This window comes from Trichomycterus rosablanca, chromosome 1 (assembly GCF_030014385.1).
Source record: "Trichomycterus rosablanca isolate fTriRos1 chromosome 1, fTriRos1.hap1, whole genome shotgun sequence".
In the NCBI taxonomy this organism is placed as follows: domain Eukaryota; kingdom Metazoa; phylum Chordata; class Actinopteri; order Siluriformes; family Trichomycteridae; genus Trichomycterus; species Trichomycterus rosablanca.
In genome coordinates, this window is record NC_085988.1 from 22598781 (window position 1) to 22619004 (window position 20224).

The following is a 20224-nucleotide window of genomic DNA, read 5'->3' on the forward strand; positions in this document are numbered from 1 at the left end:
TATCTGTGCAGTAGATGGATGCCACATTCATATTCAGAAGCCACACTGTGACAACCCCCTGGCATATTTTAACAGGAAACAGTTCTATTCTATCATTCTCACTGGATTTTGTGACAGTCACCGGCAGTTCACCCACATCAGCGTGGGTCATCCTGGTAGCTGGCATGATGCCAGAGCCTTTCGCCTCACAGAGGTTGCTTGTCTTTTAGAAGAAGATCCCCTGTCTGTCCCTGGTCCCACAAGGGGTGTATATAATTGGGGATTCAGCCTACCCTCTATTGCCCCAACTGATGAGGCCTTACAGAGACAATGGGCACTTGACAGCTAGGCAGAAGCGCTTTAATAGAAAACTAAACACTGGCCGTGTGGTCATTGAGCATGCCTTCGGCAAAGTTTAGGAGACTCCGATGCCTGCACATGAGGAATGTCCAGTCCATCAGCTCAGCAGTGTCTGTTGCATTCTACACAGTGTTTGCTTGGAGCCAGGAGACCATGGCGATGATGTGCAGGATGAAGAGGATGATGAACAGCATTCACTACAACCTCACAACCAAGATGTAATTCATTATAGAGACATAATAAAAAAAATGTTTTTGTGTCATCTTTAACTTCATGCCTTTTGGAGATAATTTTATCTTCAACTGCTTAACTGTTCACAGTAACAGTAATTTTGACCGGGGTGCCCAAATGTTCACAATGTCCGCATGTCACTGTATTTTATACAGTAGATGCATTGTTAAACAGTATACTTCAGTATGCTCACCGATGTGCCCAGTATGAGTCACTAATGAATAATGTGGTTAATAAGTACATTGTACAATTGTGTAGAAGTTTGTGCTTCTTCGAGCACTGACAAATCAGTTATTTAGGCATTGATGATGAATAGTGGCTGTGGTTTATTGAAGATGAATCTCTTAACACAATAATCTTCTGAACAACACATTTGTTTTGTTCTTCCAGAACAACTTACCTTCTGGCCTTGGTTCTTGTAAAGAAACATGACACCATGCACATCCACACATTTTTATGTATGTAGCATATTTAAATTTTTTTACAAAGTTTACAGAGAAGAATGAAAAATAAATCAAAGTGTAATAGTGATAGTGGTATTAAAACAGTTAAGATATAAAATATTAAAGCAATTTAGATTGCTTTATATTAATAAAATTAGAAGACAAGAACCATCAGAAGTTCTAGAAAAACATCAAGATAAAACGATATGTTACATTAAAAAAATATCAGGTAGCTTACTTGAGTCTTTTCATGATATGGAATGATAATCATGACATATGTTGCAATTTGTACGAAAATAAACTGTCATGCTACTAGAAAGCATGATAGTATTTCGCACATATCAGGTCTTTAAGACAAATAAACTGAGATTTACATTTTAGAATGAAACGAAACAACCGCCAGAGGATTCAGCGGAGCTTCTAGCCAATGAGGATTAAGCTCTGTCGTCATCAAGCCGTCTCTCAGGCAGCGCAGGTCGTGGAGAGCAACTGCAGGGACTGGTTCTGCCGCCTGCAGCCGCCCCGCTCTCGCGAGATTATAACCAGTCTGTCATCGTGACGCGCCGGTGGCGCCGACGCAAGTCGGACAAAAAAAACTATTTGGCATGCACCATACCGAGCCAGGCGGCGATCGGTCTGCGCAGCACCGGGTTAAGTCGAACAAGCCTAATGTCACACTTGAACCCTCTGTGTGCTCCTGTGTGCCACACCCCTCACCAGCACACACTCTGTCTCCTGCCACACCCTGATTGGTTCATGTGGACTAATTATCTCCAGCTGCTTCTTATTTAAGGAGGCAGCTTTTGTGCAGACTTTGGGAACTATTGAACTATTTTTTTTACATTAATGGAGGTTGGTGTACTGATGTCACAGAATTAAGTAAATACTGCAGTCCAAATTTGGAGTCTTTTTTCATTCATTGTAAGCCTTTCTACTCTCCGCGCGAGTTCTCTTCATTCATCCTGGCTGGTGTTTACATTCCACCTCAAGCCAACGTGCATGACGCACTGCAAACTCTAGCGGATCAGATAACGGGATTAGAACAAAAATATCCGGACTCACTGTTAATAATTCTGGGGGATTTCAACAAAGCAAAACTAAACCACGAACTGCCAAAATATAAACAGCATATTAACTGTCCCACCAGGGATAACAACACACTGGACCACTGCTACACCATCATTAAGGATGCATACCGCCCTGTTCCACGTGCACCTCTGGGAAACTCTGATCACTGTCTAATTTACTTAATTCCAAATTACAGGCAAAAACTTAAAACGTCTAAGCCTGTAGTTAAAACAGTAAAGAAATGGACCAGAGAGGCTAAACTAGAACTACAGGACTGTTTTGAACACACGGATTGGTCTGTTTTTGAAACTGCAGCTGCAAACCTGGATGAACTGACGGACACTGTAACATCTTACATCAGTTTCTGTGAAGAGGTGTGTGTGCAAACTAAAACCTTCTGCACATACAGCAACAACAAACCATGGTTTACACCCAAACTCAAACAACTGCGTCGGGTCAAGGCGGACGCCTACAGGAGTGGAGATAGGGCCCTGTACAACAAGGCAAGAAACACACTAACCAGGGAGATCAGTATGGCTAAAAGAAACTACACTGAAAAGCTGAAAAAACGTTTTTCAGCCAACGACCCTGCTACAGTGTGGAGAGGCCTTGGAGAAATCACAAGTTACAGGAAACCTCCCCCACCCATAGATGCAAATAAAGACCTTGCAGACGACCTCAACGACTACTTTTGTAGGTTTGAAAGTGACCACTTCACACCCATCAATCTACCCACCTCATCTGCATCTGTTATTTCATCTCTAACACCACCACCACCTTCCCCCCCAGTCACCCAGGCTACACTTGAGATAGGTGTGAAAGATGTCAGCCAGCTCTTCCGGAGACAAAAGACCAGGAAATCGTCAGGCCCGGACAACATCTCTCCCTCCTGTCTCAAAGCCTGCGCTGACCAACTGGCTCCAATTTTTACACGTATCTTAAACAGATCCCTGGAACTGTCTGTTGTTCCCTCCTGTTTCAAACGCTCCACCATCATCCCGATCCCCAAGAAACCCTCCATAACTGGACTGAATGACTACAGACCGGTAGCATTGACATCAGTAGTCATGAAGTCATTTGAACGATTGGTGCTAGCCCATCTGAAGGAAACCACTGGACACCTACTGGACCCACTGCAGTTTGCATATAGGGCTAACAGGTCAGTGGATGATGCAATCAACATGGGCCTTCACTACGTTCTGAAACACCTCGACTGCCCAGGGACTTATGTAAGGATCCTGTTTGTGGACTTCAGCTCGGCTTTCAACACTGTCAACCCTGGAATTCTCTCCTACAAACTCTCTCAGCTCACTGTGCCCCCTGCCATGTGTCAATGGATTACCAGCTTCCTGACAGGCAGAACACAGCAGGTGAAGCTAGGAGAAGTCACTTCTCACACTCGGACAGTCAGTACTGGTACTCCTCAGGGAAGTGTTATCTCACCACTGCTCTTTTCACTCTACACCAATGACTGCATCTCCAGTGACCCATCTGTGAAACTCTTGAAGTTTGCAGATGATACTACAATCATTGGTCTGATTCGCGACGGAGATGAATCTGCTTACCGGCGAGAGGTCGACCAGCTGGTGCACTGGTGCAGTATGAACAACCTGGAGCTTAACACGCTCAAGACTGTAGAGATGACAGTGGACTTCAGAAAACACTCACCAGCACGGCTCCCACTCACAATCTTAGGCAGTCCTGTTTCAACTGTGGAGTCCTTCAAGTTTTTGGGCACTATCATTTCCCAGGACCTGAAGTGGGAGTATAACATCAACTCCACCATCAAGAAAACCCAACAGAGAATGTTCTTTCTGCGGAAAATGCGAAAGCTGGGACTGCCACAGGAGCTGCTAAGACAATTCTACACTGCGGCCATCGAATCAGTTCTGTGCACTTCCATCACAGTCTGGTTTGGTGCAGCCACAACACAACAAAGGAACAGACTGCAGCGACAGGTGAAGTCAGCTGAAAAAATCATTGGTGCTCCTCTGCCCTCTATCCAGGACTTGTATACTTCAAGAACCAAGAAACGGGCAGAGAAAATTATCACTGACTCCTCACACCCTGGACATTACTTTATCCAACCCCTCCCCTCCGGCAGGCGCTATAGATCCATCCACATTAAAACCACCAGATTTAAAAGCAGTTTCTTCCCACAGGCCATCTCCCTCCTAAATAAATAAATGACTAATAATACATAACACGTAAGCGTAAAAATATTCATCTGCTGCCAAACTGACTACACTGTAGTACTCATCCTACATGTTGTGCACTTTACTGTTTTGTAAATATTTCAGATGCTGCTAAATTACATATCTGTATATTGTGTGTATATAATCTTATAGTTTGGATAATTTTGTGATTTTGTGTTTAATGTTTAATGTATACGTTGCTTGTACACTGTATCGTACCATTACTAGAGAGATACCATCAGCCGGAAACAAATTCCTTGTGTGTATCCACATACCTGGCCAATAAATCTGATTCTGATTCTATTTTGGCTAGGTTTGGCTCAGGTCTCTCGCTTCAGGTTAACTCATGTTTCGTTTCTAAGTCATGTTTCTAAGTCATGTTTCTTGCTATTGTTCCTAGTTCCAGGTTATTCCTAGCTCCAGGTTGTTCCTAGCTCCAGTTTGTTCCTAGCTCCAGTTTGTTCCTAGCTCTTGTGTTTAGCTCTCGTTACTCGTTATGTTACTAGCTCTTGTGTTTAGCTCTCGTTCCAAGCTATGTTACTAGCTCTTGTGTTTAGCTTTCATTCCTAGCTATGTTACTAGCTCTTGTGTTTAGCTCTTGTTACTAGCTATGTTACTAGCTCTTGTGATCAGCTTTTGTTACTAATAAATTCTTAGTTTTTTTTGCATCTCTGCGTGTGTCCGCCCCTTCTGTCTCGCCTCCTTAGCCCCCCATTCGTGACATAATAGTTCCCCTTTCATAGGACACAGCGAGATGTTTTTGTTGTATACATTCCCGGAGTTTAACTCCATGAGGTTTCCTCAGACCTTACCGCTAAGTAGGCCAGCTCTATATGATGGAAGCGACTCATTTGTCGAAGGCTTCCTTCTGCAGAGCCAGCTCTACCTGCAGAACCTTCAGGACCCCCAGCCAGCTGAAATCGACCAGATACGGTTCATGATGTCTAGACTGAGGGGTGCCGCTTGTGAGTGGGACAGGCAGCTGTGGTCTGACAGGGGAGCTGTGCTGAACTCGGTTAAGGTGTTCGAGGGCCTCATGAGAGCCAAATTTACAGGTGAGAACCCCTATGATTTTAGTATAGGAAAGTTCGCTAAACCTCCTGTACCCATTGGTGACGCTCCACGCAGCAAAGCGCCCACTGCAGCTTATACCCGGCATCCAGTGCCCACTGGGGATGTGAAATTTCCCCCAGTGCCCACTGCTGATGTGGTCCGGGTGCCAGTGCCTGCTATTAATGCTCGTGACCGTCCCACGTCCTTGTTAGGAGCCAGTCAGGATCCTTTGTTTAGTCTTGCTCCTTGTAATGACCCCAAGGGCTCCAGGGGTCTTTTTGTTTGTTCACCGGCTCCAGTTTCAGGTACTCAAGTTCGGGTGAGTCCTTTGCTGGTTCCGTCTGTTTTAACGACTCCTAATCAGTCTGAAACTTTGTATAGTCCAGTTAATTCTGTTAGTCCGTCGATCTTGCCTGTTTCTAGTCCGTCTGCCCAGATCTGTCCTGGGTCTAAGTCAGATTCAGTAAGTCCTAGTCTGTCTGGTCATGCCTGTTTAGTCAGCCAGCCTGTCATGTCTTGTCCGTCTGTCCAAGTCAGTCATGTCTCTAAGTCTGGTTCCATGAGTTCTAGTTTATCTAGTCCTGTTCCGTGTTCATCTGTCTCTGTCGGTTCTAGGTGTCAGTCAGCAGGTCAGGGTTTCAAAAATGGTCTGTTTGTACGTTCGGGCCCTCCTGCCACCCAGACAGAGTCGAATAGTTCCAAGTCCTCTCCAGTTTTGTTTCCTGTCAAAGTTCCAAGCTTTATGTTCCAGCCTGCAGAGTTCAAGCCACAGTCTACTACAGACAATTCTCCTTCAGCTCTGCTGCTGCCGGCTTCAGGTTCCAAGCAGCTGAGTCAAGAAACCTCTTCAGGTTCCACGCAGCTGATTCAAGAAGCTTCTCCAAGTTCCAAGCAGCAGATTCAAGAAGAATCTCCAGGTTCCAAGCAGCAGATTCAAGAAGCCTCTCCAGGTTCCAAGCAGCTGAGTCAAGAAACTTCATTAGGTTCCAAGCAGCTGAGTCAAGAAACTTCGTTAGGTTCCAAGCAGCTGAGTCAAGAAGCCTCTTCAGGTTCCAAGCAGCTGATCCAAGAAGCCTCTTCAGGTTCCAAGCAGCTGATCCAAGAAGCCTCTTCAGGTTCCAAGCAGCTGATCCAAGAAGCCTCTTCAGGTTCCAAGCAGCTGATCCAAGAAGCCTCTTCAGGTTCCAAGCAGCTGATTCAAGACGTCCCTCCATGGTTCAAGCAGCTCGTTCAGGACGCTTCTTCAGGGTCCAAGCAGCTGATTTCCGATGCTTCTCCAGTGTTTTCGCAGCTGTCTTTGGACGCCTCTCCAGGGTCCTCGCAGCTGGTTAATGATGTTTCCCCAGTGTTTTCGCAGCTGACTTCGGACACCTCTCCAGGGTCCTCACAGCTGATTCAAGGAGTTTCTCCAGGGTCCTCGCAGCTGACTTCGGATGCCTCTTCTCAAGGGTCCTCGCAGCTGACTCCGGACGCCTCTTCTCAAGGGTCCTCGCAGCTGACTCCGGACGCCTCATCTCAAGGGTCCTCGCAGCTGACTCCCGAAGCCTCTTCGCCAGGCTCCACGCAGCTGACTCCCGAAGCCTCTTCGCCAGGCTCCACACAGCTGACTCCCGAAGCCTCTTCGCCAGGCTCCACGCAGCTGGTTTTTGTTTCCATGTTAGCGCTCCCTTAGCGCTTCTGTTTCCTTGTTGGCGCTCCCTGACGGCGCTTCTGTTTCCAAGTTGGCACCCGTTGACGGTGCTTCTGAACTCTCGCCGGCGCCCCCTGATGGCGCTTCTGTCCTCAAGTCAGCACCCCCTGATGGTGCTTCTGTCCTCAAGTTGGCGCCCCCCAATGGTGCTTCTGTTCCCGAGTTGGCACTCCCCGACGGCGCTCCTGTTCCCAAGTCGACGCCCATGATGGCGCTTCTGCTCTCAGGCCGGCACCTCCAGAGGGTGCTTCTGAACTCTCGTTGGCGCCCCAGATGGCGCTTCTGCTCTCAAGTTGGCGCCCCCAATGGCGCTTCTGCTCTCAAGTCAGCACCTCCAGAGGGTGCTTCTGAACTCACGTTGGTGCCCTCCGACGGCACTTTTGAGCTCTCGTCGGCACCCCTAGATGGTGCTCCTGGATCCTTGTCAGCACCCCCCGACGGCACTTCTGAACTCTCGTTAGCACCCCTAGATGGTGCTCCTGGCTCTTCGTCAGCGTCCCACAACGGCACTTCTGTTCCCTTGTTGGCGCCCCAAGATGGTGCTTTTGAACTTTCGTTGGTGCCCTCCGACGGCACTTCTGAACTCTCGTTAGCACCCCTAGATGGTGCTCCTGGCTCCTCGTCAGCGTCCCACAACGGCACTTCTGTTCTCTTGTTGGCGTCCCAAGATGGCGCTTTTGAACTCTCGTTGGTGCCCTCCGACGGCACTTCTGAACTCATTAGCACCCCTAGATGGTGCTCCTGGCTCCTCGTCAGCGTCTCACAATGGCACTTCTGTTCCCTTGTTGGCGTCCCAAGATGGCGCTTCTGGACTCTCGTTGGTGCCCCCCAACGGCACATCTGGATTTCCGTCGGCAGTCCACGTCACAGCCCTTTTGTCACGCCTGCCTCAGGACTTTTTTAATGACTTCAAATTTGCCCCGCAGGGCCCAGGACCTCCTGGATTTTGTTTTTTTCTGTATGAAAGGCTCTCCAGGAGTAGAGCCTTTGGGGGGGCATCTGTCACACTTGAACCCTCTGTGTGCTCCTGTGTGCCACACCCCTCAACAGCACACACACTCTGTCTCCTGCCACACCCTGATTGGTTCATGTGGACTAATTATCTCCAGCTGCTGCTTATTTAAGGAGGCAGCTTTTGTGCAGACTTTGGGAACTATTGAACTATTTTGGCTAGGTTTGGCTCAGGTCTCTCGTCTCTCTCTTCAGGTTAACTCATGTTTCGTTTCTAAGTCATGTTTCAAAGTCATGTTTCTAAGTCATGTTCCTTGCTATTGTTCCTAGTTCCAGGTTATTCCTAGCTCCAGGTTGTTCCTAGCTCCAGTTTATTCCTAGCTCCAGTTTGTTCCTAGTTATGTTCCTTGCTATTATTCCTAGCTCCAGGTTGTTCCTATCTCCAGGATGTTGCTAGCTCTTGTGTTTAGCTCTCGTTACTCGTTATGTTACTAGCTCTTGTGTTTAGCTCTCGTTACTAGCTATGTTACTAGCTCTTGTGTTTAGCTTTCGTTCCTAGCTATGTTACTAGCTCTTGTGTTTAGCTCTTGTTCCTAGCTATGTTACTAGCTCTTGTGTTTAGCTTTTGTTACTAGCTATGTTACTAGCTCTTGTGTTTAGCTCTCGTTACTAGCTATGTTACTAGCTCTTGTGATCAGCTTTTGTTACTAATAAATTCTTAGTTTTTTTGCATCTCTGCGTGTGTCCGCCCCTTCTGTCTCGCCTCCTTAGCCCCCCATTCGTGACCGTAAACTGGCTACTCTAAATTGCCACTTGATGTGAGTTTCCAGGTGGCACAAGTCCCACTGTGACCTTTACTAGAATAAAACTGGAAAAAAGGATGATCATTTATAAATTATTTACAGGGACCATACAACTGTCTCCAAAATTGTCAAGCATTAGCCCACACAAACACATTTACCTATAATGGTTATTACTGCTGCCAAACAAATAACACATTTAAAAGACAGATGCAAGGACTGGGTGGCACTAAATAAACAGGACTGTACTTAAAGGGTGCTTGTTTTGGCACAATATTGCATGCACTATAAAAGAAGGCAAGAAACTGTCATGGTTTCATTCTGCTGACATTTTCAACGGTGGAATTAAAAGTGTATGCGCCAGCTTTTGTGGTTAGATAAGAAGAAAAAGAAAGGCCAAATGACAACACTTGAGCATCTCTGTCAGATTAAGTACAAGGCTTGAGATAAAAATACACATAAAACAGAGCTGTTCTAACAACCTTAAAGTGAAGATCTTTGAAAGCAGACATTTTTCTCATAACTGTCAAAATCACATTTTCTCAAGTGATATTTAAAAAGAAGTAAATAAACCTCAGCCCTCACTGGGACAAGCAGTAAGAGGATAAATGTTACTTGTAAAGGCAATTTTAAGCAGAGCAACAAAAAAGGAGAGAAAGAGGGAGGATGTGCTGCCCTAGCTGAAGACTTGCACACAGAATTCTTTAGATAATTAGAAACTTTGGAAACAAGCTGTTCTTTCAGAGGTTAGAGTTACAGAATTATGTCCTCCTGTCTTGCCCCCTGGCAGAGGGAGCGTAGAGGCTCAGATGATTGACATGTTGATTTCTCCTAAATGTCATCTGCACCATGTTGAGTGTTAATTCACTCATGGTGGAACTGTCTCTGTCTATCACAGGTTCTTCCTCACAGAGTTGCCAGCTCCTTTGTTGGCAACCAGCTTTTCCCTAAAACCATAATGCTGGGTTCGATCAGGTCTGGTTTTCTCCCAGTGCAGATGCCCATACATCCTGCAAATTGGGTTCATTTTCAACTCTTGCAGGTGCAGGGCTACACCTGGCACCTCAGTGGTGAGACACAACCCATCCCACTACAAATATCTTTACTTATAATAATAAATAAAATATCATTATAAGTACTTTGTACAACCCCAAATCAGAAACAGTTGGGACAGTATGGAAAATGCAAATAATATAAAAATGCAGTGTTCCTTACATTTACTTTGACTTTTATTTGATTGCAGACAGTTTGAACCCGGAATATTTCATGTTTTGTCTGCTCAACTTCATTTCATTTGTTAATATACCTCCATTCCTGCATTTCAGGCCTGCTACATATTCCAAGAAAAGTTGGGACAAGGGCAATTTAGCGCTAGTAATGAGGTGAAAAAACTAATGCATGTGATTCCAAACAGGTGACATCAACAGATGATTGTAATCATGGTTTGGTGATTACACTACAATACGGAGTTACATGCACAAATGCCAGAAGTCCCAACTTTTTTTGGAATGTGTTGCAGGCCTGAAATGCAGGAATGGATGTTTATTAATAAATGTTTATAATATAATATAGATGTTATAAATGCATGTGCTTTTTCACATCCCAGTGTTGGTATAGTATGTTATTTCTTGTGTTTCTTAAACAAGTAAAATACTTCTTATGTTCTGGTACCACAGTTTAATGAATGAATGGTGATGAATCAAGTAGCTCTAGGGTGAAATCAGCAGCCTTTAAATTGAGTATCAGACCTTTGGCAACTGCAAAGGTTTTTGTACTCGTAATCTGTTTATTGTTTGTAAACAAATTCATTTAACAGATAATTAACATTTAGGGAGCATTTTTCTTTTCCTTAATAGTAGTATACTATAGATATAAATAATAAAATACTTCTTATGTTCCGGTACCGCAGTTTAATGAATGAATGGTAATAAATCAGGTATCTCTAGAGTGAAATCAGCAACCTTTTAAATTGAGTATCAGACCTTTGGCAACTGCAAACTTAATTTTTGTAAACAAATTTATTACAACAGATAATTAACATTTAGGGAACATTGTCTTTTCCTTAATAAGAGTCCACTATAGATATTGATTTGCAAATGCTCTGCAGTGGGGAGTTAGTTTTAGCTTAGTTTCAGTTTCTTTTCTTTGAACTTAATTTTCCTTTGCTCTCTGATAACCTCTGTCTGTAAAGTGAGTGCAACGAGCCACTCAGGAGTCTAAAAGGAAAAAGAAAGAGAGCAAACATTCCATTATCGATTTCCGCTGATGATGGTTGTCATCATTCTGTTTATTTTCATGGCAGTTCAGTGGTTTGGATGTTCCAATTTCTGGAGGTGAGACTAGCTTCAGAATACACCTATTCTATTCTATTCTATTCTATTCTATTCTACAGTATTCTATACAATGACTTAAGTAGTCAAGATGGGGGTCACCCAATTCCTTGTACTTGTTATTTCCTTCATTAGTTAGTATTTATTAGTTAGTACTGCTTTATTTTCTAAATCTCCCCATTTTTAGTTTGTGGCTCTTTTAGGTATTATTCTACCTTGTCTTAAGATTCTGAATCATGGGTTAAATTTCTTCTCTTCTAGGTGTGTGAGTATTTGCAGTGCTCTCTCTTTAGCGAGGTGAGTAAGTAATTTGGTAGTTTATCATATTTAAAAACAAAATTCTAATGCATTTTAACACAGATTATTTGATTTAGTTATATTATTATTATTATTTTTATTATTATGAATTAAATATTAAAAGTAAAAAGAAAAAGGAAACAAAGCCTTATTGTTGATTATGTGGGTGACAAAATGCAAATCACTTGAATGAACTTAAACACAGTTAATGCACTGTAATAAAGTATATACTTTGTAAAAATATTCAAGGAATACAGATAAATCTCAGTCTTGGTAGGGCACAGCTGGAAACCACTGTTAAATGTGTGTGACCTTCAAGCCTTCAGACAGTGATGCATGAAAAACCTGTATGCTAAATAATAATTATATGTAAAAACACAGCCCAAGTTTTCTGGGCCTGATCTTATCTCAGATTGACTGGAAGACAATAAAATATGTGCTGTGGTTAGATAATTCCATGTTTCGTCTTGTTTTTATTAAGTTTAGGGCATTAAGTTATTCAGATTCAGATTATTATCAGCACAAGGGTGCATTCGTGCCCACAACATGAGTGAGGATAGATGTGAAGATGTTGACACTGAGGTGCATACCAGGATCTTAGAGAGACACTGCCCTCAGGGTGAAGTCTTTTTTCCAGGAAGTTCATGGTTATTTCACCAAGACACATGCTAAACCAAAGTGTATTTGCTTGACTGGCCTGCCTGTTGTCCAGATCTGTCTCCTAATGGACTCTTTACCACTTGCAAAACTGCAACAATCATTATCATCAGAAACTAAATGATTAACTAAAAATTTAATTAGTATGATGTATAATGGAGAGGTTAACATATCTCTGTTTTTTTTTTGAGAAACTGTGATGATGTTACGACATGAAACACATCACCAGAACTGTATAACACTTCTGATCTCCAAAGACATTATATCGATATTGATTATGACAAAGACATGCAATAAAATAAACAAAAGGGTCTGAGGGAACCAGGTAAGGGGTGAATCTGTGAACCAGGTATCTGTAAAAGGAAAAGACATTATTTGAACATTATAGCTGGTCAATACTGTTGCTATGATGATTGTACATGTGTGTATATGAGGTAGTGCTGAGCGGTGTGACGGTACATTTGGTATACCATCTTTGATTGCTAATACTGTATGTTTTTTTCATATACTGAAGATGTTTAAAGTCGTCCACTTTTCTACAACAAACCAGTGGTCAAGTTGTTCAGTGGAGTTTGCAAAAGTCATTTTATTTGTTAAAGGGAGAGCTAAGGGTAATTGTACAATACTTAAATAAACAATAAACATTGTATTTATTGCAGCTGTTTTAAACGTACTGATTCCATCAGATATTATGTCATTTTGTGGGGACAAGCAAAGCTTATAGTACTCAAAACCTTCACTATATACATGGTGAAATTAAAACTGTTTAATATGATCTGTACTTATGGCAGTAGAATAAGACACAGACATACAGTGTATCACAAAAGTGAGTACACCCCTCACATTTCTGCAAATATTTCATTATATCTTTTCATGGGACAACACTATAGACATGAAACTTGGATATAACTTAGAGTAGTCAGTGTACAACTTGTATAGCAGTGTAGATTTACTGTCTTCTGAAAATAACTCAACACACAGCCATTAATGTCTAAATAGCTGGCAACATAAGTGAGTACACCCCACAGTGAACATGTCCAAATTGTGCCCAAATGTGTCGTTGTCCCTCCCTGGTGTCATGTGTCAAGGTCCCAGGTGTAAATGGGGAGCAGGGCTGTTAAATTTGGTGTTTTGGGTACAATTCTCTCATACTGGCCACTGGATATTCAACATGGCACCTCATGGCAAAGAACTCTCTGAGGATGTGAGAAATAGAATTGTTGCTCTCCACAAAGATGGCCTGGGCTATAAGAAGATTGCTAACACACTGAAACTGAGCTACAGCATGGTGGCCAAGGTCATACAGCGGTTTTCCAGGACAGGTTCCACTCGGAACAGGCTTCGCCAGGGTCGACCAAAGAAGTTGAGTCCACGTGTTCGGCGTCATATCCAGAGGTTGGCTTTAAAAAATAGACACATGAGTGCTGCCAGCATTGCTGCAGAGGTTGAAGACGTGGGAGGTCAGCCTGTCAGTGCTCAGACCATACGCCGCACACTGCATCAACTCGGTCTGCATGGTCGTCATCCCAGAAGGAAGCTGACGCACAAGAAAGCCCGCAAACAGTTTGCTGAAGACAAGCAGTCCAAGAACATGGATTACTGGAATGCCCTGTGGTCTGACGAGACCAAGATAAACTTGTTTGGCTCAGATGGTGTCCAGCATGTGTGGCAGCGCCCTGGTGAGAAGTACCAAGACAACTGTATCTTGCCTACAGTCAAGCATGGTGGTGGTAGCATCATGGTCTTGGGCTGCATGAGTGTTGCTGGCACTGGGGAGCTGCAGTTCATTGAGGGAAACATGAATTCCAACATGTACTGTGACATTCTGAAACAGAGCATGATCCTCTCCCTTCGAAAACTGGGCCTCATGGCAGTTTTCCAACAGGATAACGACCCCAAACACAACCTCCAAGATGACAACTGCCTTGCTGAGGAAGCTGAAGGTAAAGGTGATGGACTAAACCCAATTGAGCACCTGTGGCGCATCCTCAAGTGGAAGGTGGAGGAGTTCAAGGTGTCTAACATCCACCAGCTCCGTGATGTCATCATGGAGGAGTGGAAGAGGATTCCAGTAGCAACCTGTGCAGCTCTGGTGAATTCCATGCCCAGGATGGTTAAGGCAGTGCTCAATAATAATGGTGGTCACACAAAATATTGATACTTTGGGCACAATTTGGACATGTTCACTGTGGGGTGTACTCACTTATGTTGCCAGCTATTTAGACATTAATGGCTGTGTGTTGAGTTATTTTCAGAAGACAGTAAATCTACACTGCTATACAAGTTGTACACTGACTACTCTAAGTTATATCCAAGTTTTATGTCTATAGTGTTGTCCCATGAAAAGATATAATGAAATATTTGCAGAAATGTGAGGGGTGTACTCACTTTTGTGATACACTGTATAAAAAGTCATGCAGAAAAATTAATAAAAAAATAAAACATACCGTGATATACTGGGAAACCATCAGAATCTTAAAAAATACCACAATACAAATTTTTGGTCATACCACCCAGCCCTAATAAGTGGTGAAATGACCATAGTAATATGATTATATACAGTGTATCACAAAAGTGAGTACACCCCTCACATTTCTGCAAATATTTCATTATATCTTTTCATGGGACAACACTATAAACATGAAACTTGGATATAATTTAGAGTAGTCAGTGTACAGCTTGTATAGCAGTGTAGATTTACTGTCTTCTGAAAATAACTCAACACACAGCCATTAATGTCTAAATAGCTGGCAACATAAGTGAGTACACCCCACAGTGAACATGTCCAAATTGTGCCCAAATGTGTCGTTGTCCCTCCCTGGTGTCATGTGTCAAGGTCCCAGGTGTAAATGGGGAGCAGGGCTGTTAAATTGGGTGTTTTGGGTACAATTCTCTCATACTGGCCACTGGATATTCAACATGGCACCTCATGGCAAAGAACTCTCTGAGGATGTGAGAAATAGAATTGTTGCTCTCCACAAAGATGGCCTGGGCTATAAGAAGATTGCTAACACCCTGAAACTGAGCTACAGCATGGTGGCCAAGGTCATACAGCGGTTTTCCAGGACAGGTTCCACTCGGAACAGGCTTCGCCAGGGTCGACCAAAGAAGTTGAGTCCACGTGTTCGGCGTCATATCCAGAGGTTGGCTTTAAAAAATAGACACATGAGTGCTGCCAGCATTGCTGCAGAGGTTGAAGACGTGGGAGGTCAGCCTGTCAGTGCTTAGACCATACGCCGCACACTGCATCAACTCGGTCTGCATGGTCGTCATCCCAGAAGGAAGCTGACGCACAAGAAAGCCAGCAAACAGTTTGCTGAAGACAAGCAGTCCAAGAACATGGATTACAGGAATGCCCTGTGGTCTGACGAGACCAAGATAAACTTGTTTGGCTCAGATGGTGTCCAGCATGTGTGGCGGCACCCTGGTGAGAAGTACCAAGACAACTGTATCTTGCCTACAGTCAAGCATGGTGGTGGTAGCATCATGGTCTTGGGCTGCATGAGTGTTGCTGGCACTGGGGAGCTGCAGTTCATTGAGGGAAACATGAATTCCAACATGTACTGTGACATTCTGAAACAGAGCATGATCCCCTCCCTTCGAAAACTGGGCCTCATGGCAGTTTTCCAACAGGATAACGACCCCAAACACAACCTCCAAGATGACAACTGCCTTGCTGAGGAAGCTGAAGGTAAAGGTGATGGACTAAACCCAATTGAGCACCTGTGGCGCATCCTCAAGTGGAAGGTGGAGGAGTTCAAGGTGTCTAACATCCACCAGCTCCGTGATGTCATCATGGAGGAGTGGAAGAGGATTCCAGTAGCAACCTGTGCAGCTCTGGTGAATTCCATGCCCAGGAGGGTTAAGGCAGTGCTGGATAATAATGGTGGTCACACAAAATATTGACACTTTGGGCACAATTTGGACATGTTCACTGTGGGGTGTACTCACTTATGTTGCCAGCCATTTAGACATTAATGGCTGTGTGTTGAGTTATTTTCAGAAGACAGTAAATCTACACTGCTATACAAGTTCTACACTGACTACTCTAAGTTATATCCAAGTTTTATTTCTATAGTGTTGTCCCATGAAAAGATATAATAAAATATTTGCAGAAATGTGAGGGGTGTACTCACTTTTGTGATACACTGTATGTGACGTCTTGTTGCTGTTTGTTTAATCTGTTTGTTTTTCTGACTCCTCAGGCTGAATATTGGTATTGCCTGGAGCCAAGATGGGAGTTGGAACAATAGTTGAAAAAGCTTCTTTGGTGGGTAAGGTCTGTGCAGCATGTAATGACTGTTGAATGCTGACTCAGTAAAGTCATTCAACATTTGTTTTTTTTCTGGCATGTATATAATTATTTCCCTTTGTATGTGTACAATAACCCTGAAAGCACTGGAAAATTAAAAGTCTGAGTGTCCTTGTGAGTTGCCATTCACTCACCACACTATCATGGGCATTCTTTCTAAATTTGTTTATTTTAACAAAATACAAAGACAGTTCATCAGTGAACAACTGAAATGCTATTATTTGTACTTTTGTCAGTTAAATAAAAGGTTCAGGTGAATTAACAAATCACATATTCTAGTTTTGTTGCATTTTAAACCCCAAATCAGAAAACACTGGGACAGTAAGGGAAATGCAAATAAAAAAGAAAATAAATGTTTTTTTCTTACACTTACTTTGATGTTTATTTCACACTACACGACTGAATCTTTTGCACTCGGGAGTCTTTCAGTCGGTGTATATTTCACACTACAGGACTGATCGGCGATAGGGGGTTTCACACTACACGATCTATCACCAACTGGAATCACAGGCAAGCTTCTCTGGTGTCCCAAACTATGTTTATTTATTTTTTTTTTTACAAAAACAAACGTGAGAAGTGACAAGGGGTTTAATGATACCACGTCCAAACATGCACGTCAACAAGTAGCGAGCGATCAAAGTGTTTGTGCGCTGATGTGCAGCGTAAAATCAAAGAGGAAAAATAAATAAATCTGAGTGGATTTGGCAACACGAACAGTATGGATTGTTCTATAGTGAGTTGGAGGTTAATTAATATTTTTCAATGCAGTGTTGGTGTTATGTTTTGTAGAGAACGATCAAGTCAGAAATACTGTTAAACTCGTGTGTGTGCCGGTGTATTTTGATATAAACTATATTACACCCCTGTCCCACCTGTTTACACTCCTCTCCTGCGTTTCCCCTCACACTGTATCCTGCGTTCTCACTGGCTGTTCGACATAGCACTCACTGCCAGTCGCACAACTCAGATCAGATATCTGACATGTTTAGAAATCTCGATCCGGTCGCCGAGCGCTCGGCGAGCCGGTCGGATGGAGTTGTTGAGTAGTTCACACTTAGCGATTGAGAGCCGAGTTTTGATCGCCGAGCGAACGCCGAGTTGCTCCCGAGCTGGCAAATCTAGCGCCGACCAGTCGCCGAGCGAAAATCTGGGCAAATATCGCAAATATTCACGTGTATTGTGAACTAGGCATAAATGAGAGTAAGTAATGTGAAAAAATCCAGAACAAACCACGGGAGGCAATAAACTGAGCAGGACAACTGGTCAGTCTGCACATAGCATGGGTGCAGATGTGGGGCCTGCTCTGGAAAGGACCCTCACTTAACCCTTCCAGGGGGATTCTGTTGTGATGCTAGCTGCATTCCCAGAAACAAGATGAAGTGTGCAGGGATCTGAACCAGTGGAAAACCGGACCAGGTTGATAAGATAAGATAGTCTTTTACTATCCCACAAAGGGAAATCTGACATTGGCATTAGGATTTCAGAGAAAAAGAACAGGTGCCAAAAGTGAAGGCAGCAACACTGTAAAGAAGAAACCATGATTAAGTACACATTCCTTATGTGAATTAACACTCAACTAGTCACAGGTGCCAGTTAAGAGAAACCATCACTTTATTCATCCTTGCTTTCATGCTCCCCTCTGCTGGCCATGAAAAGGCATGGTAGATGGGCATGATTCTGTAACTTATACTCCTCATAATCTCCAACAAACAACTCTTAAGGAGCAAAGTGATGAGCCACCCTCTTATTGCATTCAGTATGTTCTAAGACCCTTACTCATGTAACCATTGCTTTGGTCTCTAAACTAGTACTTTTTCACCTGTCTGTAGTTTTTCTTAGGTCATTTGTATCCCTTTAAATTTTTTTATGTATTTCAATAAATAAATCTCAAGAGTGAGAAGAAAAACTGTAAACCAAGCTTTATGCCTCTTTTGCCTTGCCTGAAAACTGTATTTGCATGTGCGCTGTGTGTGTGTGTAATTATGATAATGAACATATTCATGCCTGGTGGGATAATTAACATAGAGAGTGGGGGGTCATTTGAAAAACCCACTCTTCTTTTGTAATTGAAAAGAATGAGCTTGTCAAGACTCTGATGCCAAAAGAGTAATGAAGCACGAATTTATACTTTATCAGTGCAAATATTTAAATTCAACACTGCTCCATTCTAAACACTTTGTATGAATTTTAATGGTATTCCTGCAGAAACATACTAATATGTTAAAGTAGGTTAACACATGTCACTGCAGTGATTCCCAAATATAACTTCTCAATAAAAGAAAGTACTGCTATTTGAAATGCAGAAAGCATTTAAGGATGTTGTAGCCCAAAGTTCAGGTGGTAGTTCAGGTGAGCAGTCTGGATAAGTATGGGGCAAGAAAATCCAACAGAGAAAGAACACATGGAAAATGTGAAATTCTGTGTCATGACTCTATTGAGTGGAGCGTATTTTAAAGGGATGTATAAAATGAATAGTAAATAAAACCTTACTCTTGTGAAGTGGAAGTTAATATATATATATATATATATATATATATATATATATATATTAGGGCTGTCGAAGTTAACGCGATAATAACGCATTAACGCGACCTCAATTTAACGCGATTAAAAAAATTAGTGCCATTAACGCAAATTCTAGTTCATGTTGAGACTTGACTGGTAGAACAAACGTTTTAATGTCGGACTTGCCACCGTTTTTCATTTGCGGTTTGTTAACATAATGTAACCGATCGTGGTAGTGATGCACTTGCATAATAAAGAAATAAATACACGCTATATTCACAAGTTGTCGGGAGCAGAACACTTTATTACACTTAATTAACTTCTTCTTCTGTACCGAATACCGGAAAGCTGAGTCGAGCACGTTAGTTCATAAACTATGGAAGCCCCAAAGGGTCAAAACACACTCACTTCGTGTAGAAACGTCCATCAAACCATCGTCACGATACAACCACAGACAAGTCTGATACAATAACTACGCCTTATCCCACCTAAAGCACCGCTGATCTACAATGTTTGCTGATGGAGAAATTCTAACCTACAATCTGACATTTACTGCCTAGTATGTGAGTGAATAAAACTCCCTTACAGTTTTCTCTTGTCCCAGCAGTTTTTAACATCAGTACATTTAGCATAAAATGTGTTCACCATTTTAATTGTAACATTTCACTTAAAAATCCTTGTTTTCTATAACATTTACACAGATTTTTTTTAATGCGATTAATCGCGATTAACTATATGAAATTCTGAGATTAATCGCGATTAAAAATTTTAATCGTTTGACAGCCCTAATATATATATATATATATATATATATATATATATATATATATATATATATATAGGCTCAAGGAGTCATTTATACATTCTGAATAGTTGACTCATACACCATTCATACATACAGTAAACCACTGTTAATTGTGTGACCTTCAAGCCTTTAGACAGTGATCTGTCTAAATCTATTGCTGCTGTTTGAGTTGGTCATCTTCTTGACCTTCATCAGTGGTCACAGAACGCTGCCCATGGGGCGCTGTTGGCTGGATATTTTTGGTTGGTGGACTATTCTCAGTCCAGCAGTGACAATGAGGTGTTTAAAAACTTCATCAGCGCTGCTGTGTCTGATCCACTCATACCAGCACAACACACACTAACACACCACCACCATGCCAGTGTCACGGCAGTGCTGAGAATGATCCAACTTTAGAGAGACACGTACTGTCTCAGGGTGACGTCTTTTTTCCAGGAATATTCATATGCAATGAAGAAGCTGTTTATCAGAGCCGATAAGTAGAATAGCATTTTTTCCTATTATTTAAAGTGGAGAGCCTAATTATAACATAAAACATGCTAAATTTA

The 20224-nt window shown here is 42.6% G+C and overlaps 1 protein-coding gene across 1 annotated transcript in view; it reads left to right on the forward strand.

The window, feature by feature from the left end:
• Positions 1-492: 492 nt before the first annotated feature.
• Positions 493-20224, forward strand: part of LOC134313413 (uncharacterized) — an 85903-nt gene continuing 66171 nt past the window's right edge. Inside the window, exons 1-4 of the mRNA XM_062994682.1 lie at positions 493-557; positions 2278-3840; positions 7293-7578; positions 7688-7882. Coding sequence (XP_062850752.1) covers positions 493-557; positions 2278-3840; positions 7293-7578; positions 7688-7882 — 2109 coding nt within the window. The remainder of the gene's footprint in view (positions 558-2277; positions 3841-7292; positions 7579-7687; positions 7883-20224) is intronic.